We start from the raw sequence: 19527 nt of genomic DNA, 5'->3' as shown, positions 1-19527 counted from the left end.
ACTTCTATGGCTCTTCCGTTTGACAATCTCTCCGGCATTGGAACCATCATCTGTTTTCTCTTCGGTCACGCTCGGTTGATTTTTCTAGTCGGCACACTCATTTCCTCCATTACGCGCTGGCTCCATTACCCGCTGGCTGCTTCCCAAACAAACACACGTGCGGCTTGGCACTTGTGCTGTACGTAACAAGTCACGCGACGTGACGCTGCGGCCGTGACGCTGCGGCTCTGCGCTACTTAATTTGGATTGGCTGACCTTTTTTTTTTTTTTTTTTTGAGGACAAGAGCGGCGAGGTCTATCGCGATAGCTTAATTTCTCTATCGAGTAAAAGTTATATCGCGATACATATCGTTATCGTTCTATCGCCCAGCTCTATGGTGATGCCATTTAGTAGGCCTAAGAATTACACACCTGAATTGTGCTTTTCTAAAGTTATTATCTGCAGCAAGGCCAAACTGAGCTCACAGAAACAAAGAAATTCCCTAACATCCCAGTACAGGGCGGGTCTGAAGTTTGCTGTGGAACTCATTCATAAAGCCAGTGTGCGGCCAAACACATGGTTCCCATCTATAGTACTGATAAATTAATCAGACTTTTTTCATCTATTATTTAGTAACAGGCCCTCTTAGCTAACAGAGGACATCAGACTCTCATTGCAAAGACAAATGACCACAGGGAAAAGGTTTACCTCTTTCACAATATCCGTTTAGCCTGTTCTAATAGAAATGACCTAAAAAAGGTGCAATCAGTCCTCACCACACTAAGTTAAGTATTTGGATTAACAAATGACCATGCAAGAATATTTTCACCTGGAAAAGTTTGTGTGAAGTTATGTTTGAGTTTCAGCTTACTGTAAGGTCACATTCTATGTGCCAACACATCCTAACCAACAACTTCCAGTTAATTTTAACTTGTGCAGTCTACATCTGCCAGTCCCTCTGTAAATATCCATACAGGTGACTCAGCATGGCGTTGGCCCCTTACAGCACAGCAGGAAATCCAGTTTTGCTATGTTCCTCCCAGCCTTCAAGTAAAGAGTGTAGTAATGCAAGGATAATACACACTGAGAGATGTAGAGCCCATCATCTTTACATCTTAAAATTTCAGCCTAGTCTGTCTTCCTCCTAATCTGCCTGTTGTTATTATAATTGTTATTATTAATAATAAACAGATAAGACAGGTTTGGGCAACCTGGCAGCAAACAGGCAGGCAGAGGACTGCCTAAATGTGTAACCTCTAAACCCTGACCAGTAAATATTCATTAACCAGTGCCATTTCCACTTAGTAATGTATAGCAAACATGATAGCTTATCATTGTGTTAGTAACATTACTCTGACTGGGCCAAAAACAAAACAAAAACAGGCCCAATCGTTTAAATGAAGCCGTCCAAATCACAATTAAAGTGTTTGTAGTAATCCACACAAGGGAACGCCACGTAGTTCACCTTCAGCGATTGTTTCCTCCACGGTTACTTGATATCTTCCAATGCTGAAGACTCGTCCGATGAAGCTGCCACCGCCGCCGGAACCAGCGCCTCCTCCACCGGCTCCAGGACCAGGCCCGGAGCTCCCAAACTCCCGACGGGAATCAAAAAATTTCTTCATTTTCCCTTGACACTGCCCAAAGCAGGACCGAGTCCAAAAATGTATAAATGTCGCGACAACGACAGTAGTTGGACAGAGTCAGTCGCTGAGGTGCTGGCGTTAACGCTTCAACAGCTGAATGAATGCTGCTAGCTGGCTTCAAGCTAAAAGCTAGAGAAACTAGCTGGACCTTAAAATATCCCGAACACTGCTGCCTGATGCTGTTCAGCTAACTCATGGTTTGAACAGCAGGCGGAGTCAAATAATGCAGAGAAGCCGCTTTCCACTCTATACCAAAATCAGTACTAGCTACACAATGAGCCGGACTATGAGCCCGAAAAACCCAGTCAGCTCACCTAGCTAGCTAGTCAGCTAGCTAAGCAGCCAGGTGCCAGCTGTCAGTCAACAGACTAGCAGCCAGGTAGATTCCTGATATCAAGTCCAGGTCGTTACACATCTCGGTCGATATTCTCCCGAGGGAAATGTTAGTCCACTTGCTGCCTTATACCTCTGTATCGTTGAGAAAATTTCAGCTCTTTACTGTTTGTATTCGTGCTGCAGGTTAGAATAAGCCTAGTCAACTAGGTTAACTTAATGACAGAGCTAACACAGCCACCAGTACACGCTAATGGCAGAAGTCCTCCCCATCTCCCCTGAATCCTGCTGGACTGCTCCTCGTGTGATTGGTCAAATCAACAGCGACTTCCTGTTAGTGCACCCTGCTTGTCCCTGAGCTGTGGATTGTCAACATAAATAAAATGCGTTTTGTTTTTTCATCAGTCTAATTTACTAATAACAGTAAAATAAAAGGAAACCAATTTAATCTTTAATCTCAAATTTGTGAACAAAGACGAGGAAATATCTACAGAAGGGGATCCCCACAGAATTCATTTGCTATGTGATTTCTGTTCCAAACTTCTGAACATATTAGATATAAAGGTGAAAGATATGGAGCTATAACAATAATAATAATGATAATAATAAAATGTATTATACATATCCTCCTGAGAACCGAGGAAAATTTTTTTGTGTGTGTGTGTGTGATTTTCTTGGTCTTTGGAGCTAAAAGAGGCCACCCAAACACACGAGATATCAATGGAAAGCCCATGAGGCACTCTATTTAGTACCACAGGACTAGGTAAGGTAGCTCAAATAAGTAAAAAGATATACACCAAAAGCAAATGTCCATTCCAGATAACATAAATGAATAGGATAGTTCTCAATATTTAAATACAAAAACCAAAGTGAAACAAGCAAACCCACAGTAACAGTAAATTGTTAAATAAATCCTATTCTTGCCTGCTTGAAGTTAAACACATTCATATTCTTAGTTGCATTCTTGTTTCAGGCCAATGCAATATCGAAATGGTCAGTTTTAATACTGTCATCTGAAATTCAAAAGGTGAGATTATATTTTATTTATAGCTCAAGTTTCGAAGACTGACCTGAGGTCTTGGCTGCTCGTGTGAGTGAAATACTTTTTCCCGCAGGGGGCGCTGTTTCATCACAAAATAAATATGGACTTGTAGACTTCTTCCCCCTATCTCAAGGACCATATTTCCCTTACCTTGATGGAAGGTTTGTGTGTGTGTGTGTGTGTGTGTGTGTGTGTGTGTGTGTGTGTGTGTGTGTGTGTGTGTGTGTGTGTGTGTGTGTGTGTGTGTGTGTGTGTGTGAAAAAAATTGGAGCAAAACTTTTAAACAGGAGCCACTTTTCTTATTTATACGTAAATTCCTGAAAGACAGTCAAACTCAAAGTGTTTGCAGCATAGATCCAAAATCCCCTCTTGTGTTTGTCATTCACACTGTAAATAATTTAAATATATAATGCATTATGGAAAAGTTCAACATGTATTTCCATTCATATCATTTTCTCACAGCTCCCTACTTATGTACTGTATTTGGACATGCATGATAACTTGTTTACAGAATATAGGACATTCATTTGAGTGCAGCTATTATCTTGGAATAAATGTAGCTACACATTTAAACATGTGGTGACCATTTTGCTAAAATAATTGAGCCATTAAGCTGTTTCAGCTGCAGAGTTGTTAGTGCTCCAGTGATAAATGACAAAGCTCTGATGCATTCTTTCCTCTGTGATCATCTACAATATGTTGGATCTCAGCTGACCGAATAGCTAAAGGTAAACAGACTTTGTTCTCATTTTGTGTGGTCCCCCGAGAACCAAAACATCCTTACAATTTGGCGTCTGGACTCAGATAATGTGAAAAGGCGAGGTCAGAAAAGCAAACATAATTTATGTGTACCAACAAGTATTAGAATAGAGCTGAATGGTGCCTGTGACCGGAGCGGAGCTGCAGTTACATCATTAGAGGAGTTGTATCTGCCACGTTGAGAGAAAAAAAAAAATCTGAGCTCTCACAGGCTAGAAGACATGCCAACCGTAGATCTTTCTTCTCCATGTGTGAAATTGCCAAAACAAAATACCAGGTTTGAATTCTTGGAGATCAAAGGGATATAAATATAAACCTTTTATTAATAGTTTTTCCTGTGGATCACCTTTTTCTAGAGTAATTTTAAAATAAGCAGAATGGAAGCAAAGATTAATTCTGCGCTTTTACCTCCGCCTTATCTCACTGCCTTCCCCCAATCCTCTCAGATGAAATTTATTAAAAGATCAATCCCAGCATATTACTTTTTTTTTTTTTTTTTTTTTTGCTTGAAAGTATCTCCTACACACATACACACACACAAACACACACGTGTCGTGTACAAATTGCTATACTAATTAGAGCTGGACGATTCGATATTGTGTATCGGTCTGATACTGACATAAATTACTGGATCAGATATCGGAGAGAAATAAAAAATGTCATCCGATCCATTAAATATCAAAAAAGCACCTCACAAAACTTGCAACATGGCGTAACTCGGCTCATAGCCGCTCTATCACGTTGCAGCAGTATGCATCACGTGATAGAGCGGCTGTGTGTATTTGTAGCCTTGCTACCAATCTGGCATTTCATCTCCCAGGAAGTTATCCCAGAGAGAAGTAAAGCAAGTGTGTAAATTAATCTCTGAATGTTTGTAAAGCATTCCCGCGTTAAGCTTAACAACCAATACATGGAGCGACTGCCTCTCTCCCTCCCTCTCCTGCTGCTACTTCAATCCTGGAACTGATCAATGATCAGCTGATCGGCTTTTGTGTTGCGAGTCCGTCTCTCTTGTTTGTTTATTGCCCACTTCGCGCCAGAAAGAGGAAACCAGCGGCTGAACAACAGCAGCACGTTTAAGCTTGATAAGCTGTTGTTAGAATTTATTTAATATTACTTTGTACACCAGGATCTTTTTCTACGTAGCTGACGGCTGGTAACTGTGCAGGGGCGGATCTAGCAAAGTTTAGCCAGGGGGGCCGATAGGGCATGAACAGGGAAAAGGGGGCGCAAAGACATACTTTTCTTTCTTATTCTCATTTAAAATGTCTAGCTTTTAATAAATAATTATCCAAATCTTACACCCAAAGTTTTAATCTGATGTAAAATGTATAGAAGTCCATTACTGTATATAGTAACTGTTAAGTCTAATATACCCTAGTAAGCTATAGTACTTTTTCCTTTGGGAAGGTACGATCTGTGCAGTCTGCAATTTTGTTGAAGAAAGATGTTGAATCTATTTAATTATTCTTGAAAAATAATTGATTTCTGTGCATTTCTTTCACACTGCATCAAAGTTGATTATGTTAATTAAGCATCATGAGGTGGAGGGTGGGTGGTTCCCTATCTTTATTTTTATTTTTATTAATTTTTTTTGCTGGGAGTTTGCAACCCTATTAGTTAGGTTGCTTACTCTTTAAAATACCAGAATAGGGAGGATGGAGTAGGTTTAAGTTCATTAGATTGATCAGTATTGCTGAACTATGAAATATTTTAGGTGCAGTGTATTTTTTGCATACAGGGATAACAGAATAGATTTAGTGTTTTTTGGGTTTTTTTTAACTTGAGTATGAACTTATACAAAAAGCAGCAAGATATTAAAAAAACAGTTTTATTGATTAAAAAACACACTATATCGGATTCATATCGGTATCGGCAGATATCCAAATTTATGATATCGGTATTGGTATTGGACAAAAAAGTGGTATCGTGCCATCTCTAATAATAATAATGACATGGTTTGACCTTCAAGGTTCTTTATTTGTCACATGCATAGTTATACAAGTATAACACACAGTGAAATGTAGCCTGACACGCTCCTCGACATGTGCAAAAATTGGGGGGGGGGTGTAGAGGAAGAACATTATATATATATATACAGACATATAGTATATACACTGGGTGAATGTGCAGTAGTAGCAGCAAGCAGGTGAATTCTGTACATTAATATGAATAGACATCTGACTATTTTACAGGATAGACAATATAAACATATTTAAAATTAAAGGAATTGAAATGTACATTGTGCCTTGGTTTAGAGTGTCTGGAAGAGAGTCCTGTCTCAGTCAATTATAGATGATGTGAGAGGGCGGGTGTGTGTGTTTAGGGCACGGATGGCTTGGGGATAGAAGCTCCTCTTGAGTCTCTCTGTCCTTGCCCGGAAGATGCGGAACCTTCTACCAGATTGCAGAAGTTGGAACAGTTTGTTGCCAGGATGGGACGGGTCCTTCAGTATCTGCGCTGCTCTAGTCCGGCATCTCCTGGTGTAGGTGTCCTGAAGCGGGGGGAGAGCAATCCTGCAGCAGCGTTCTGCTGTACGGATCACTCTCTGGAGAGCTTTTTGGTCCTTCACACAGCTGTTCCCAAACCACGATGTCATGTTCTGTGTGAGGATGCTCTCCACAGCGCCTGTATAGAAAATCCTGAGGATCTTTGGAGAGACCCTGAACTTCCTCAGTTGTCGTAGGTGATACAGGCGCTGCCTAGCCTTTTTGGTCTGGACCTGAATGTGGGCAGCCCATGTCAGGTCTGAGGAGATGTGGACACCAAGATACTTGAAGGACTGCACCCTCTCCACTGGCGCTCCATTGATGATGATGGGCTTGTAGTCTCTGTGCTGACCCCTTCTGAAGTCCACCACCAGCTCCTTGGTCTTGCTGACGTTCAGCTGGAGGTGGTTGTCCTGGCACCACGATGCCAGATTCTTCACTTCATCCATGTAGGCCGCCTCATCGTTGTTGGAGATGGCACCCAACACCACTGTGTCGTCAGCAAACTTCACAATGGTGTTGGAGCCATGGGTGGCCACACAGTCTGAAGTGTAGAGGGAGTAGAGCAGTGGCGAGAGGACACATCCCTGAGGGGCTCCTGTGTTGATGGTGATGCTGTTGGAGAAGCACCTGCCCACCCTCACCACCTGAATTCTGACAGTGAGGAAGTCCAACACCCATGCACACAGACGGCTGTTAAGTCCCAGATCCCTCAGCTTTGTGAACAGTCTGCAGGGCACTATTGTGTTAAACGCTGAACTGTAATCAACAAACAGCATTCTCACATAGTTACCCTGTTTCTTGTCCACGTGGCTGAGAGTGGTGTGTAGGACGTGGGCGATGGCATCCTCTGTGGATCTGTTGGATCTGTAGGCGAACTGCAGCGGATCTGTGGTGTCTGGGATGGAGGAGGAGATGATGTTCTTCAGCAGCCTCTCAAACACCTTCATTACTACCGAGGTCAGTGCAACTGGCCGGTAATCGTTCAGGGATGAGGGTTTGCTGTTCTTGGGCACAGGGATGATGGTGGATCTTTTGAAGCATGTGGGGACCACAGACTTCGCCAGGGACTCGTTGAAGATGTAAGTGAACACACCTGCTAGCTGGTCAGCACAGCAGCGCAGCAGACGGCCGGTGATGCCGTCTGGCCCCGGCGCTTTCCTTGTGTTCACTCTCCTCAGTGCCGCTCGGACGTCATGCTCCGCGATGCTGGTCACCGGTCTCTCGCTGATGACGTCACTGTCCTCGGTAGTCAGGCGGTAGATAGCATTAGCCGCCTGGCTAACCTCGAAACGGGCGTAGAACCGATTCAGCTCGTTGGTGAATGCAGAGTCGGTGTTGATCGGCGCAGTGTCCCTGGCTTTGTAGTCCGTAATGGTGCGTAGTCCGTGCCACATACTCCGTGTGTCGCCCTGGTGGAAGCGGGACTCCACACGTTCCCGGTACCTGCGTTTGGCATCTCTCACCGCGCGCCGCACGCCGTATGAGGCCGCTTTGTAGGCGCTCATATCGCCAGTGGCGAGACCCGCGTTGTAGGAGGCGGTCCTGGCGTTTACTGCAGTGCGGATCGATCTGTCCATCCACGGTTTCTGGTTTGGGAATGTGGTGACTCTCGCAGTGGGGATAATCTCCTCCGCTAGCATATTGACGAAGCATACTGCTACTTCCGTAAACTCGTTGATGTCGACTGCGCATGCTCTGAACATGTCCCAGTCTACGTCGTTGAGTGCGTCCTGTAGCGTAGCTTCTGATTGGGCAGTCCACCGTTTTACCTCCCTCTTGGTCACGTCTTCCCTCCGTATGCTTTGTTTATACTGGGGAATGAGGAAGATAGCGTTGTGGTCAGACTTCCCAAAAGCCGGGTGTGAGACAGCTTTGTAGCCCTGCTTGTATGGCGTGTAGCAGTGATCCAAAATCCGATCCCCTCTCGTTGGACACGAGACATGCTGGTAAAAGTTTGGCATGACTTGTCTGAGGTTCGCTTTGTTAAAGTCTCCTGCTACAATGAGGGCTGCTCCCGGGTCCTTGTTTTGAAGCGAGCTCAGCACATCATGTAATTCGGACAAAGCCATACCTGTGTCCGCTTGGGGTGGGATGTAGACCGCCGTGGCGATGACTGAGGTGAACTCACGGGGCAGATAGAAAGGGCGGCACTTAATGCTCAGGAACTCCAGATGTGGCGAGCAGCCGCTGGAGAGTAGAAATGCTCCTGGCATCACACCACTTTCTGTTTATCATGAAACACACTCCCCCACCTTTGGTTTTGTTCGACTCTGCCGTTCTGTCCGCGCGGAGCACAAAGAATGAATCCGACGGAGTTACGGCCTGGTCCGGCACGGTGGGGGTCAGCCATGTCTCCGTGAAGCACAGAATGTTGCAGTCCCTCATGTCACGTTGGAAGGTGACCCTTGCTCTTAGGTCATCGAGCTTGTTCTCCATGGATTGTACATTGGCCAGTAGGATACTGGGCAGTGGTGCGCGATGCGCCTGCTGTCTCAGTCTGTTCCTAATACCAGCGCGTTTTCCCCGGCGCTTCTTTGTTCTGTGGATAGTCGGAGCGGAGCGGTCAGGAAGGCGTCTGGCGTCTGGCGTCTGGACGTGGCCGCGCCATCTTGTTCACCTTTATCTTGCCTTCACTCCAGATGGCTGCTCTCAACAAGATGGCCTTTTTCAGTTCCAAATGACCTTTCAGTATCTTTGCATCGTTGTTATAGTAATATCATGAAGCATATAGTTCATTGTCGATTGTCTAACCATAACAACTACACACCACAGCTATCTGTTCAGTTTGTCAGTCAGTCTGAATCTTGAATGGTAACTTTAGTAGACACAAGCAACTAAGGCAATACATCTGCCGGCTTGTTTTGGCAATCAAGCCTGTTTTAAAAGTAGCCGATTATTAGACTTTTTGGAGCGAGTGAGTCGTACCTACATGTGAGAGGGAGCTGGAGTGCCCTCCTTCACTCAAGCAGCAGACACAATGAACATCTGGATCTCATCCCCCTGTAAGGGAAAGCTAATAATCACATACCTGAGCAATCACTCTTGACTTTTTTTTGGGTTCAGCAATGGCGAGCTCGGAGCTTTAATTATTGCCTCCATTTGTCAGCAGCGTAAAGCTTTCCATAGGTACGGTCCAAACTCTGACATTATATAATATATAATATCCTGGACTCTGGAAGCCAAGCAGGTACATTTCTGAAAGAAGTCTGGCTCTCTTTAAAAATTCTGACACTGTGCAGTTGAGTATCAAATGGAAATTTTTAGGGGAACATGTTGATCACTTCCTTTCTACTGTAGCTTGGTCCGGGTCATGGTTAATATCATAGCCCATTGCTTTTAAAAAAGCAAAACAAAAACCCCCACAGTCCCAACACTCTCTGCATTGCCCTCTAATCTTCACCAGAGCTGCACATTCACTTTAAATCCTTGCTGGTAGTGCAGGCACAGGAAGGAGAACTCTGTTTCCCTTTAAAATATTCCAGCCTCATGATTCATGGATCAGGCCTGTGTGCTTTTTTTTTCCTAACAGAATTTTCACAACTTCTCCTTCACTTGATTTGCCACCCATTTTCACCTGTACTGTTTAGGGAAAGGGAAACACACACAGTAAGTAATAGTGCAGAAAATTAAGGACAGACTTCCTTTTTGGATTTTAAGTTTGGCTGCTATGTGTAACGCCTCATCGCCAGCCAACACAAACTAATTTCATTTTCATTCCCCTTGAAGTGCTAATTCAATAGAAAGCATATTTTAAAGCCTCAAAGGATAGAGACATCTTTTCAGCTGTCAGTACCAAAATTTACAAAGTGCATGATCATAAAAAAAGGACCACTACGTTGGTTGTATTCAGAGTCTGAATGAGATGCTACCCTCAGAAATCCTGCAGCTGAATCTTTGCATTACAGATATACTGGGGCGAGGAGGCTATTATAAGTTGCCATAATGGTCTGATAAATTCACAATAATCACAGGCAAGTCTGCGGTATTAACTCCAGTATTTTTTTTAAATCCTGGCTACAGCCCTGCTTGAGCCACGGCAGTCAACAGGCAGAAAAACAGTATGTTAACACCAACACAGACAGATAATCACACTTTGTTTAACATCCACAACGACACGCGTGGATTTAGATTCAGAGGGCCAGGCGATGCACACACCTTGTCGTGAGGAAAACAGCACATACCCCTGAGCCACTGTGATGATGGCCGTGTTCTCCTGAATTACGGCACGTTTGTGTATCACCTGCTCTATCACAAACTGCTGAATGCACGTTTTATGTCTGTGGCACAGGGACGTGCGTCTCCTGACTGGATGCGATGACAGGCAGGTAATCTGTCACGCTCACACCGTGCAGCAGCAGCGGCTTTTGGATTAGTCTTCTGTTTGCAAAGGCGGCAGGTGCGCCGACGGAGAGTGGATGGTGCTGATGGCCGTGGTGACAAACAGCCAGTCTACCTGGAGCAGCCGTGCTATCTGATGGAACTCGTGGCAGCTGGTGCAACAGTGCAAGGGAAAGAGAGGCGAAAAAATCAAATCACATCTCTGACCCTTGGATAGAATTTGGATGTGTATTATGTGTGTGTGTGTTAGGTTTGAATTGGTCTGGTGACTTATTGTTCTGTTCTCAGTATAGTTGATAATGTAACTGTAGTGTTTTGAGTGATTATCTTGCAAGTTATGTGTGTGTGAAAAAAGTTTTGCACCATTAAATGGCTCAGGGACTCCTCTCTACTCATTAGCATCTCTTATCAGCCCACCCAGCCAACAGCAATCAGTACCGATCAGTTGAGGCAGGAAGAATCAGGGATGAAAGGAAGAGGCCACGGGTAAACTTCCTGTGGAATGCAGTCTTTTCTATAGCGAAGGGTGGAGTGCTTCTTACAGACAGGAGAGGGGAGCATTAACCCTTTTATTTTAAAAAAAAAATTGTGGTCACAGAACACTAAGCAAGAATACTTCCCTGTGTTAGTAAACAGAGACAGTCGTTTCAAAAGATAAGGCTTTTTTTCAGGGCTGAGGAAATGGTCGTGGTATGTCAAAGCCCTGAGTGAAACAGATAGCATTTAAGTCATTTGTAGCAGTCACGAGTTGGCTGTCAGGCCAGGTGATTTGTTTCAAATGACGTATTTCATCAAGTATTTAAAATAGTCTTCAGTCAGAGTGGGCTGAAGCAGCAGATCTGGGCATAGCTTAAGCTAAGCTTTAAATCCCAATTCTTCCACAAATGCTCACATTAAGATCCACGGCACTATACGTAGGAGTACGCTATTAATTTTGTGATACTTATAGAAGGGCTTCTTGTTTTCTTACTTCCTCTTCAAGATTTCCTGCTCTTTTGTGTGTGTTACTTTATCCAGTTATTACTGATACGTGACATGACCAGAGGCAGAAACACCCAAAAATCTATAAACTTCATATTATTGATTTAAGCAGGAAAAAAGATTGTGAATGTTTATTGTATGTCTTTAGCTGTTTCTCTGCTCAAAATACAATCAGGGACATTCTCTAGTCTTATATCAATTTTATATAATTGTTTTTTTTTTATTATTTCCATTTATATTGTCTTATCATTGGGAATTACTGAAAACAGATACTCAGATTTAGAAGCTGCTGACCATCTCAGTGATAACAGATTCAGAGTATAAGGAGATGACCCTGAGATCAGCATCCCTGTGGGGGAAACAAAGTCTCTTCAATCTTAGCTGAGGCAACTTTCTCATATATTAATGTGTGCCTCTGTGTGTTTGTTAATGTTCATCCCAGAAGAATTCGTCTTTAAAAAAAGAAAAAGAGTCTGAAACTCATCACTGCTTAAAATCCAACAAGTCTTCTTTTTCTTTTTTTTTATGATTGTAATTTAAAAAAAATATATTTTCAGGTCTAATATTATATATATTATATATATAGGTTTGAGGAAGTGTTTTTTTTAACCCTTCTTATTCTTTCTCTTCATCACTTTATCCTTTATGTTGCCTTTGTCCCAGGCCCTGTTTTATGCACAGCACTGTAGTAGCATGGTATGTGATGTCATACGTCACCTTTCAGTCTTTCCTCACTACTCATAAGTTTGTCTTAATTCACCTTTATTGATATTATCATTGTTATTATTATAAGCTCAGCAACACTGAGTCATCAGTGGCTTTGGGGGAAAAAATGCATTTTTATTACCACTTTATCAATATTTGAAATGCTCCTGATTGAATTTCTTTGGCTTTATCATCAAAATATGCGAGCTATCTGCTTAAGTGAATTCCAGCTGCTGTTTAAATGCAAGCGTTGCTATTGTTTTTTATTCGATGACCAAAATAAGGAAAAACAAAAGCACCGAAACAAACCTTTAACGTCAGCAGTGCTGCTTATAACTGAAACCTTTGGCAGTGTGGAGCTCCGATGTAATTATTTTTTGTGTGGAAAGTTCACACTGGATTTAGACTCCACTTTCTGTAGTAGAAAATAAAGTTGCTCGTTCCCTAGAGGGAATGAATATGATATCCTCCCCACTTTTAAACTAACTCTGGCACAGCGGGCTGCATTCGTCAGATGTACTACAAACCTCTGGTGGTTTGTAGTTTCACACTAATGAGGAGGTCAGCAGAGTCCTTGTGCCTGACCTCAGAGCCCCATGGGGGACACCGAGCGGGACTAACAACAGCGAAATGGATATGAAAGCACTGATACATGAGACAGCGGGGGTTTGGTTTGTGTCATTTCAAGCTGTGCATAAAAATACTGCTACATTTCTAAGTGCTGTTTAAGTTTTAGGTGATTTTTTTATATTGTTGCCTTACAACTGTACGCAATGCTTTCATGGTCCGATTTATCAACTGACAAAAAAGCTACTGCAAAATAGAGATCGTCAAGGCAATCAAAAAAGAATTCTGTTGAAAAAATTACAAAATCTCCGCCTCTTTGGCTCTAATTTAATGTCCTATCTCGCCCAGTTTCCATACATGTATACGCTTGCACAAACTTGCTCATTTACTGAATCCCGTGGTAGGATCGTCTGATAAGCTAAATGGAAAAGTGTCCTAAAACAGCTCATGAGAACACGAGAGCCGCCTAAGTGGACTTCTAGTTGGGCTATGATGGCACTCGGTGATTAAAGTAATCTTAACACCAATCAGTTTGCTACTCAGGTTATCTATAACTGCAAGTTTCTAATACATGAAATTCACTGCAGGAGGAAGATTACATGTTTTTTGGTTTTTAGGGATTTTTTTCTGTAGTTTCAAATCTCCTTTTGTGTAAACTTTTTTGCTGCTTGTAAAGAGTGGACAAAACCATTTGCAAAAGTAATGAAAAACAATCAAATGGAAATGAATAACCCGCAGGAGCAAGAGTAACAAAATGCGTCATCTCCAGGACTGAAACTGCCGTGAGGTCAGGAGGAACTGGCAAGTGTGTTGTTGTTTGTTGGTTTTGAGCTGAGAGGCAGCAATAGCCCACTTTCTTCTGACCAACTGACATGGACTTGCTATAATTACCTTATATTAATCTTTATATGCATCAATTATAACTGATGTGTACTACTCTATAAGCAATTATCACACTTCACTGCAAAACAAATAAATGTCTGACGGAGCCTATTTTTAATTTTTACTTTAACAATTGTTCATAAACCACCCGCACTAATGAAAAGCAATAATTATACCATCCAATTAGCAACCCGCTGCAATATCAGAGGAGTATATCATTAAATTAAGTAAAACACCTAAACCCATCAGAGAGCAGTATGTAACTGAATGTAACTGAATTGAGATTTACTCAGAGAAAATGTAAATCACTTCTACTTAACATTAAAGTTTCTCAAGCTGCCTGCTGATTGATTTACTAACCATCATTAGAGAGATAAATGCTATCATGAGGTAATCCGGGAGTTTATGCAGTAAATCTTTAAACAGCAAAGCTACAAGTACACAGTGTACAGATATGCTAATTTTACTTTGAGTCAGATTTCTTCTCTTCTGTTAAATGCTAGTAACTTCCCCAAACTCAAGTCATTTATTGTGTTGACTTGTACCTTCAGTCACAGGACCAACAAAATCCTGTTAAGACAGCAAACCAATTACCCTAACCTCTAACTAATTGCATAATAAATAACCAAATAAAGCATGATTGGGATTAATAAGTGCTTTCATAGCTTGTTAATGTTAAAAACTATATTAATGAAAGCCACCTGGTCCAACCATTTAATCCCATTAATTGCAAACACATTTTCCTCATTCAGTCTGTATTTGTTTAAGTGATCAAAATACACATGTGAAAGTTTCTCATCTTTGAAACGGCGCTGAGTCATGAACCGGGTTCAAGTCATCTCTCACCGGACACTCTTAGCGTACGTGCAGATCATAGTTCTCTCAAAAGGAGGCTCAGTCGAAGCCCACTTTATGCCTGGATGAAGGGAAAGGTTGACAAACATAAGACAAATGACCAGTCACTGTAAAATGAGATGGATGGTGTGAAATGAAGCAGGTATTGAGCGGGTTGTCATACGCATTAGCAATGTTTCCTGAGCCTGCCATCTCATCTCTGGCCTCCAAAATAACACACAGCTTTCTGGCAGGCGAAGCCGTCCAGACTGAAATAACAACTGAGAGCGAGTAGGAGGATAATGCTTTCTCCTGCTTAAAGTCTAGTTTTTTTTTTATCTGCGCTCCTGGACATTTTTCAAGGGAACCCAGAAATTGTAGATTTAAAAAAAAGTAAAGATATATGATATATTTTTAGATTTTCCAAATCAAATAAAACCATACCAATACCACCATTAAAGTGAATACATTTATAATCAGACTTTTACTCACCAACGTCTTTGTGGCAGTTTTAGAAATGCTCCTGTTGCTTACCCAGCTGGACTCCGTTCTACTTCTGCAATTCCAGACATCAAAAAATTAGTCAAAGTTGGAAGGTAAAGTATTTTCATAACCAACACGAGTGTTGGGCTTTAACTATTAAAATAGAACCGAGAGTTCTGCTGAATAAATTAATTATTACAGCTGTTACTTTGGGAAAACTGACAAAATAATATGAAAAAAACTGCTGCAATGATATATTACCTCATATGCCAATGAGATGATGATGATGTTTAATGTTATTCAAGACTGGCACTGTCAGTGCTGTTTAGATTACAGCATTAAGTCCTGAGTTTAGCCTGACGTTTCAGAGTTGCCTTGTTTTGTTACATTGCAGAAAGAAAATGAGAGCAGGAGAGCAATGCAAGGTTTCCTTTTGATTAGCCACGTCAGTAGTTCTGGGTCTTTACAATATACAGCAAAAGTTTTGAGCCACTTCTTGTTTCTTTATATTTTGTTAGGAAAATGACAAGTAGTTGTGCAAATACATACAAACATACATTCAAATACAGTATATAAGGCAAAAATGAGCTTGACAATCAATATTTGATATGGCCACCTTTCCATTTCAGCACAGCCTGCACTCTCATAGACAGCAGTAGTCTTCAGGAATAGTTCTCCAGGCTTCTTAATGACATTTAAAGCTCTTCTTCTTTGGATGTTGGCTGCCTTTTGTTTTGTTCTCTATAAAGATGATCTTGCACTGCTTCAGTAATGTTGAGGTCTGGGGAGGTCAGTTAAATGTGATGCTTTCCATATGGTATTGTAGGGTGGATTATAATTGGACAGTACTTTACTGTATTCGTTAAATGAATTCATTTTGACAAGATCTCCAAAACGATTGAATGAATGGCAGCATCAGCTGGTGAAGCTCGCTGTCGTACCTCTCTCCTGACCTCCTTTGTAAAAATTGATGCCAATTTGAACCAAAAATTTAAAATTTGTCACACCATTAAATCTATTTAAACTGATTTTCAATTCAGTTCGGTAATTTGGCATACTTCAATCCACCATCCACTCTCCGTTTAAGTCATTCAGCCCTGCAAACATACAGTTAGCCAAAACAGGACTTCCAAAGGAGCGATGCACACATAGCATGAGCACTCTTCAAAAGGAGATGACCTTATTGGGGAGATCTGTTGAATGTAAATTAGGCAGGTGTTCACTTTTTCTGGGTGGAATCAAGCAACTTTCTTACTGCACCTCATAGATTTTATTTGGACATCTTTTAGTAAGATTGATGACATTACTCTTAAACTGAACACATTAATAAAAGGAGGTCAGACAGAGCAGTCACAGGGTCACAGTAATATCATAAAACAACTTTAAGTGCGTGTCTACTGTCACTGGCATGGTAGTGCCAGCAAATGGAGGAAGTCCTAGGCAAGGAAGGATTATTTATAAACAATTTCCCCCCTGAATTGGTGACATTATGAGATCACCGAGGAGTACAATCATATCTGTCAGGTCACAAATCTAGCATATGTGCCTATAATACCGTCGGAACCATAATATCGTTATATGACATCATATTTTTGCCAAGCAATAGGGATGATGAGTGAACAGGGAGCAAGGCCCCAAAAAGGGACCAACTCTCATCCAAACAACCTTAAACTAAGTACTGCACTCAGTTTCCCATGAGTACAAGTGCCAAGTTTGACGTGAATAAGATTAACAGTTCCCAAGATAGGGAGGACAGACAGACAGACAGACAGACAGAGATTCCCTGATTTAACAGTGAAATCCATCCAGCTTGGACCTTCATTACTCAGCATAGAGATTGCGGCATTTTAAGAGAAATTTTTGTGCCTTCAGACAAAGTGGTTTAGATTATCTACCGAAACTGTCTAACAAACTGATTGTGTTTTTTTCTTCTAATTAAACCCCATTTTCAGATCTCCGCAACTGCTTTGCTGATGCGACCGATAGAAATGTTGGCCAACACAACCAAACAGGGCTAAAGTTTTAATAAACTGCTATTATACTTTGAGTTTCATCCACGAGGAACAAGTACCCATTAGTAAAGTTGTCATAATGTCTTGCAAGTGTCAAAGTTGATTAAATGCCGCCTTGTTCACTAAAGGCAGCACAGGGAGGTGGTGACCTGTGGTATTTACTGAGGTTGTATATCCAGTATAATCACTTACTAAACATAGGTAATCGACTATGTTTGAATAACAATAACTTGGCGTATGTTATTGTGGGTATTGTGGGAACCCGATTACCTCAACCCCTGGCACTGCTGTGTGAACCTGAGTCTCTGGAAGCCAGTATTTGTCTCCATGTTTTAAACTCATTTTCATCAAGAGGACAGATAAGATTGATCCAGAGGAAATATGGAGGAATACTCTCTGGCTTTAAATAAAAGGATTCTGGAAACTTAAAGGATTTTGTTTCTCTCAGCTGACCCAGTTCAATAAATCATTGACTCCAGCTATTAACTACTGTATGAAAGAGGGATGTGTTTGTCTCCTTTAGAAGTCAACAGACGTTGTCAAAGTAAACCACATAGAAGCAATTTTCTCCTGTTTTTCCTGGGCTGTGGTGGATTATAAATCATAGTGCCAGAAGGCCGGGTAAAGTGGTGACAATTTGAAATAACCTCTGTTCCAATAGATCGCTGGTAGTAGCCAGCATCGGGCTGGGAAAGGATTAATGAAGTATGAGATTGGGCTCAGTGCCCTGCACGAAGTCGAGTCACCGCAAAAGTGGAAGCAAAAGAAAGTTCACTTCACCTCAAAGACATAATTTAGCCCACTGTATGTGCTGGCCTCTGACCTAAGGGAGAAAAGAACACCATCACTTCATTAATGTTATTTGCCAGCATAAAACCAAAAATGGTCAGCCTTTGGTTGCTGACAGCATTAAGTACACAGTCAGCATTACTTCTTCCAAAGCTTCTCTGCTATGACAATAGCTCCTATATAGGTCTCATCCTGCCCTGTGTTGGCTTCCATCTACATTTACAATTTGTGTTTATTTGCTGTGTAAATAGTTAAAGATTCCCCCTCAAAACACCATTTACAAATCTAATCAGGAACATCTAATATGTCCTGTAATCCTTCCAATTATCATGACTGAGGAGACTCGGAGTGAGCTGCACTGTGGCTGTGTGCCACTATGTCAGTGTCAATGTCATCACAGCCATTAGCGTGATGTAATCCCGAGGAGCTATCAGCTTCTCTCCAGAGATGTGATCATACTTAAATAAATAACCATAACAGACCCAAAGGTGCAAGGCACACTGTCTAAGGTATAATTTATTACTTTCGCACATGTTATACACACCTTTAACAGTAGATAGAAAGATAGAGAGATAGTTGAGACCCGTAACTGTCAGATGGAAGCGTTTGACTTAGCTGTAGTTTTAATCACAAACACAGCAGTCTTCAAATGTGTGTTATGGTTTGAGAGTCATAACCGATCTGGGGAAAGTGAAACACTGATTATCTGTGACAACACAGCTGCTTGCAGAGCTACACTTGTGCAAGAGTGTCATTAGTTCTCATAATATGACTCAGGCTGAAAGTACTTTTTTTAATGTTTGCTTTTCTTGAGCAAATTCTTTCAAATTAGGTAAGAGTATCATGATCTAAATGCATTTCTAGTAGGAATGGTTATATTTTTACATATTTACAAAACAAAATTTACATATATACATTTGTTTTCAATTGCAATTTAAACATGCAGAAACCATACTACAATTACAGTCAGCTGAATGCATCAACTGACTGTAAAAGGTGAAGCTGGCAGGATAATTCCCTTGTTTAAAACAGTTGTCTGTTCAGTTCTTTCAAAGTTTGAGCTAAAATGTCAGCTGCAGACAGATCATTTGGCTTAAAGTCACTTCTGCTCAGTGCCGTTGTCCAATTCCAGCTTTCGTTTTGTGTGTAGACTCCCAAAAGAGGAGTCTACAAACAAAATGTGCATCTGATTAACTGTAATATTCGTTTTGCCTCATATACAATTCAGGCAAAATCACTGTCAGAGGTGGCGAAAGTTCAGACATTCTGTAATTAAGTAGAGGTAAAGATACTAGTGTTAAAAAAAATACTCCAGTAAAAGCTTAAGTACTGATTCAACTTCTTTACTCAAGTAAAAGTGAAAAGGTACAGGCTCTGAAATGTACTCAAAGTAAGAAAGTCGCTCTTTGGAGGTCTAAGAAGCTTGGAAAGAAAAGCCCCTGGATTTCTTTAAGTTCTTCTTTGGAGGTCGTTTCTACCAGCTAGTTTTATGCAAAGCTAACTGAAACTTGTTATGTTAATGTAATCATAAAATCATATTAGTTGATGGAAATAAAAACTTTATTTTAGTCTAAATTTGGGGAGAAAGTTAACAGAAGGAGAGAAAAATAGAAGAAAAGGGGGAGAGAGAGAGAGAGAAGGGGAGAGAGAGTACAAACAATGTGAATCTGCTTCAACACCTGCT

General features: G+C 41.4%; 1 protein-coding gene and 1 long non-coding RNA gene across 9 annotated transcripts in view; both read right to left on the bottom strand.

The window, feature by feature from the left end:
• aak1a (AP2 associated kinase 1a) overlaps positions 1-2293 on the bottom strand; it is a 28151-nt gene extending 25858 nt beyond the window's left edge. For 4 of the 8 annotated variants that reach the window (XR_013101127.1, XM_076890757.1, XM_004544294.5 and 1 more), the window contains exon 1: positions 1446-2292. Coding sequence is in view for 7 of the 8 variants with exons in the window: in XM_076890757.1 (XP_076746872.1) it covers positions 1446-1605 (160 nt within the window). In the remaining variant the exon portion in view is untranslated. Of the gene's footprint in view, positions 1-1445 lie in introns of all 8 variants that reach the window. The other 4 variants (XM_076890758.1, XM_076890759.1, XM_012917345.5 and 1 more) reach the window with 3 other exon arrangements.
• Positions 2294-14471: 12178 nt separating this feature from the next.
• The window catches only part of LOC143421468 (uncharacterized), a 47273-nt gene continuing 42217 nt past the window's right edge, over positions 14472-19527 (bottom strand). Inside the window, exons 2-3 of the long non-coding RNA XR_013101126.1 lie at positions 15052-15115; positions 14472-14641 (exon numbers count right to left, since the gene is read on the bottom strand). This is a non-coding gene — a long non-coding RNA (uncharacterized LOC143421468). The remainder of the gene's footprint in view (positions 14642-15051; positions 15116-19527) is intronic.

The sequence above is a fragment of the Maylandia zebra genome, linkage group LG12 (assembly GCF_041146795.1).
Source record: "Maylandia zebra isolate NMK-2024a linkage group LG12, Mzebra_GT3a, whole genome shotgun sequence".
Lineage (NCBI taxonomy): Eukaryota > Metazoa > Chordata > Actinopteri > Cichliformes > Cichlidae > Maylandia > Maylandia zebra.
This window is presented reverse-complemented; position numbering and strand designations above follow the sequence as displayed.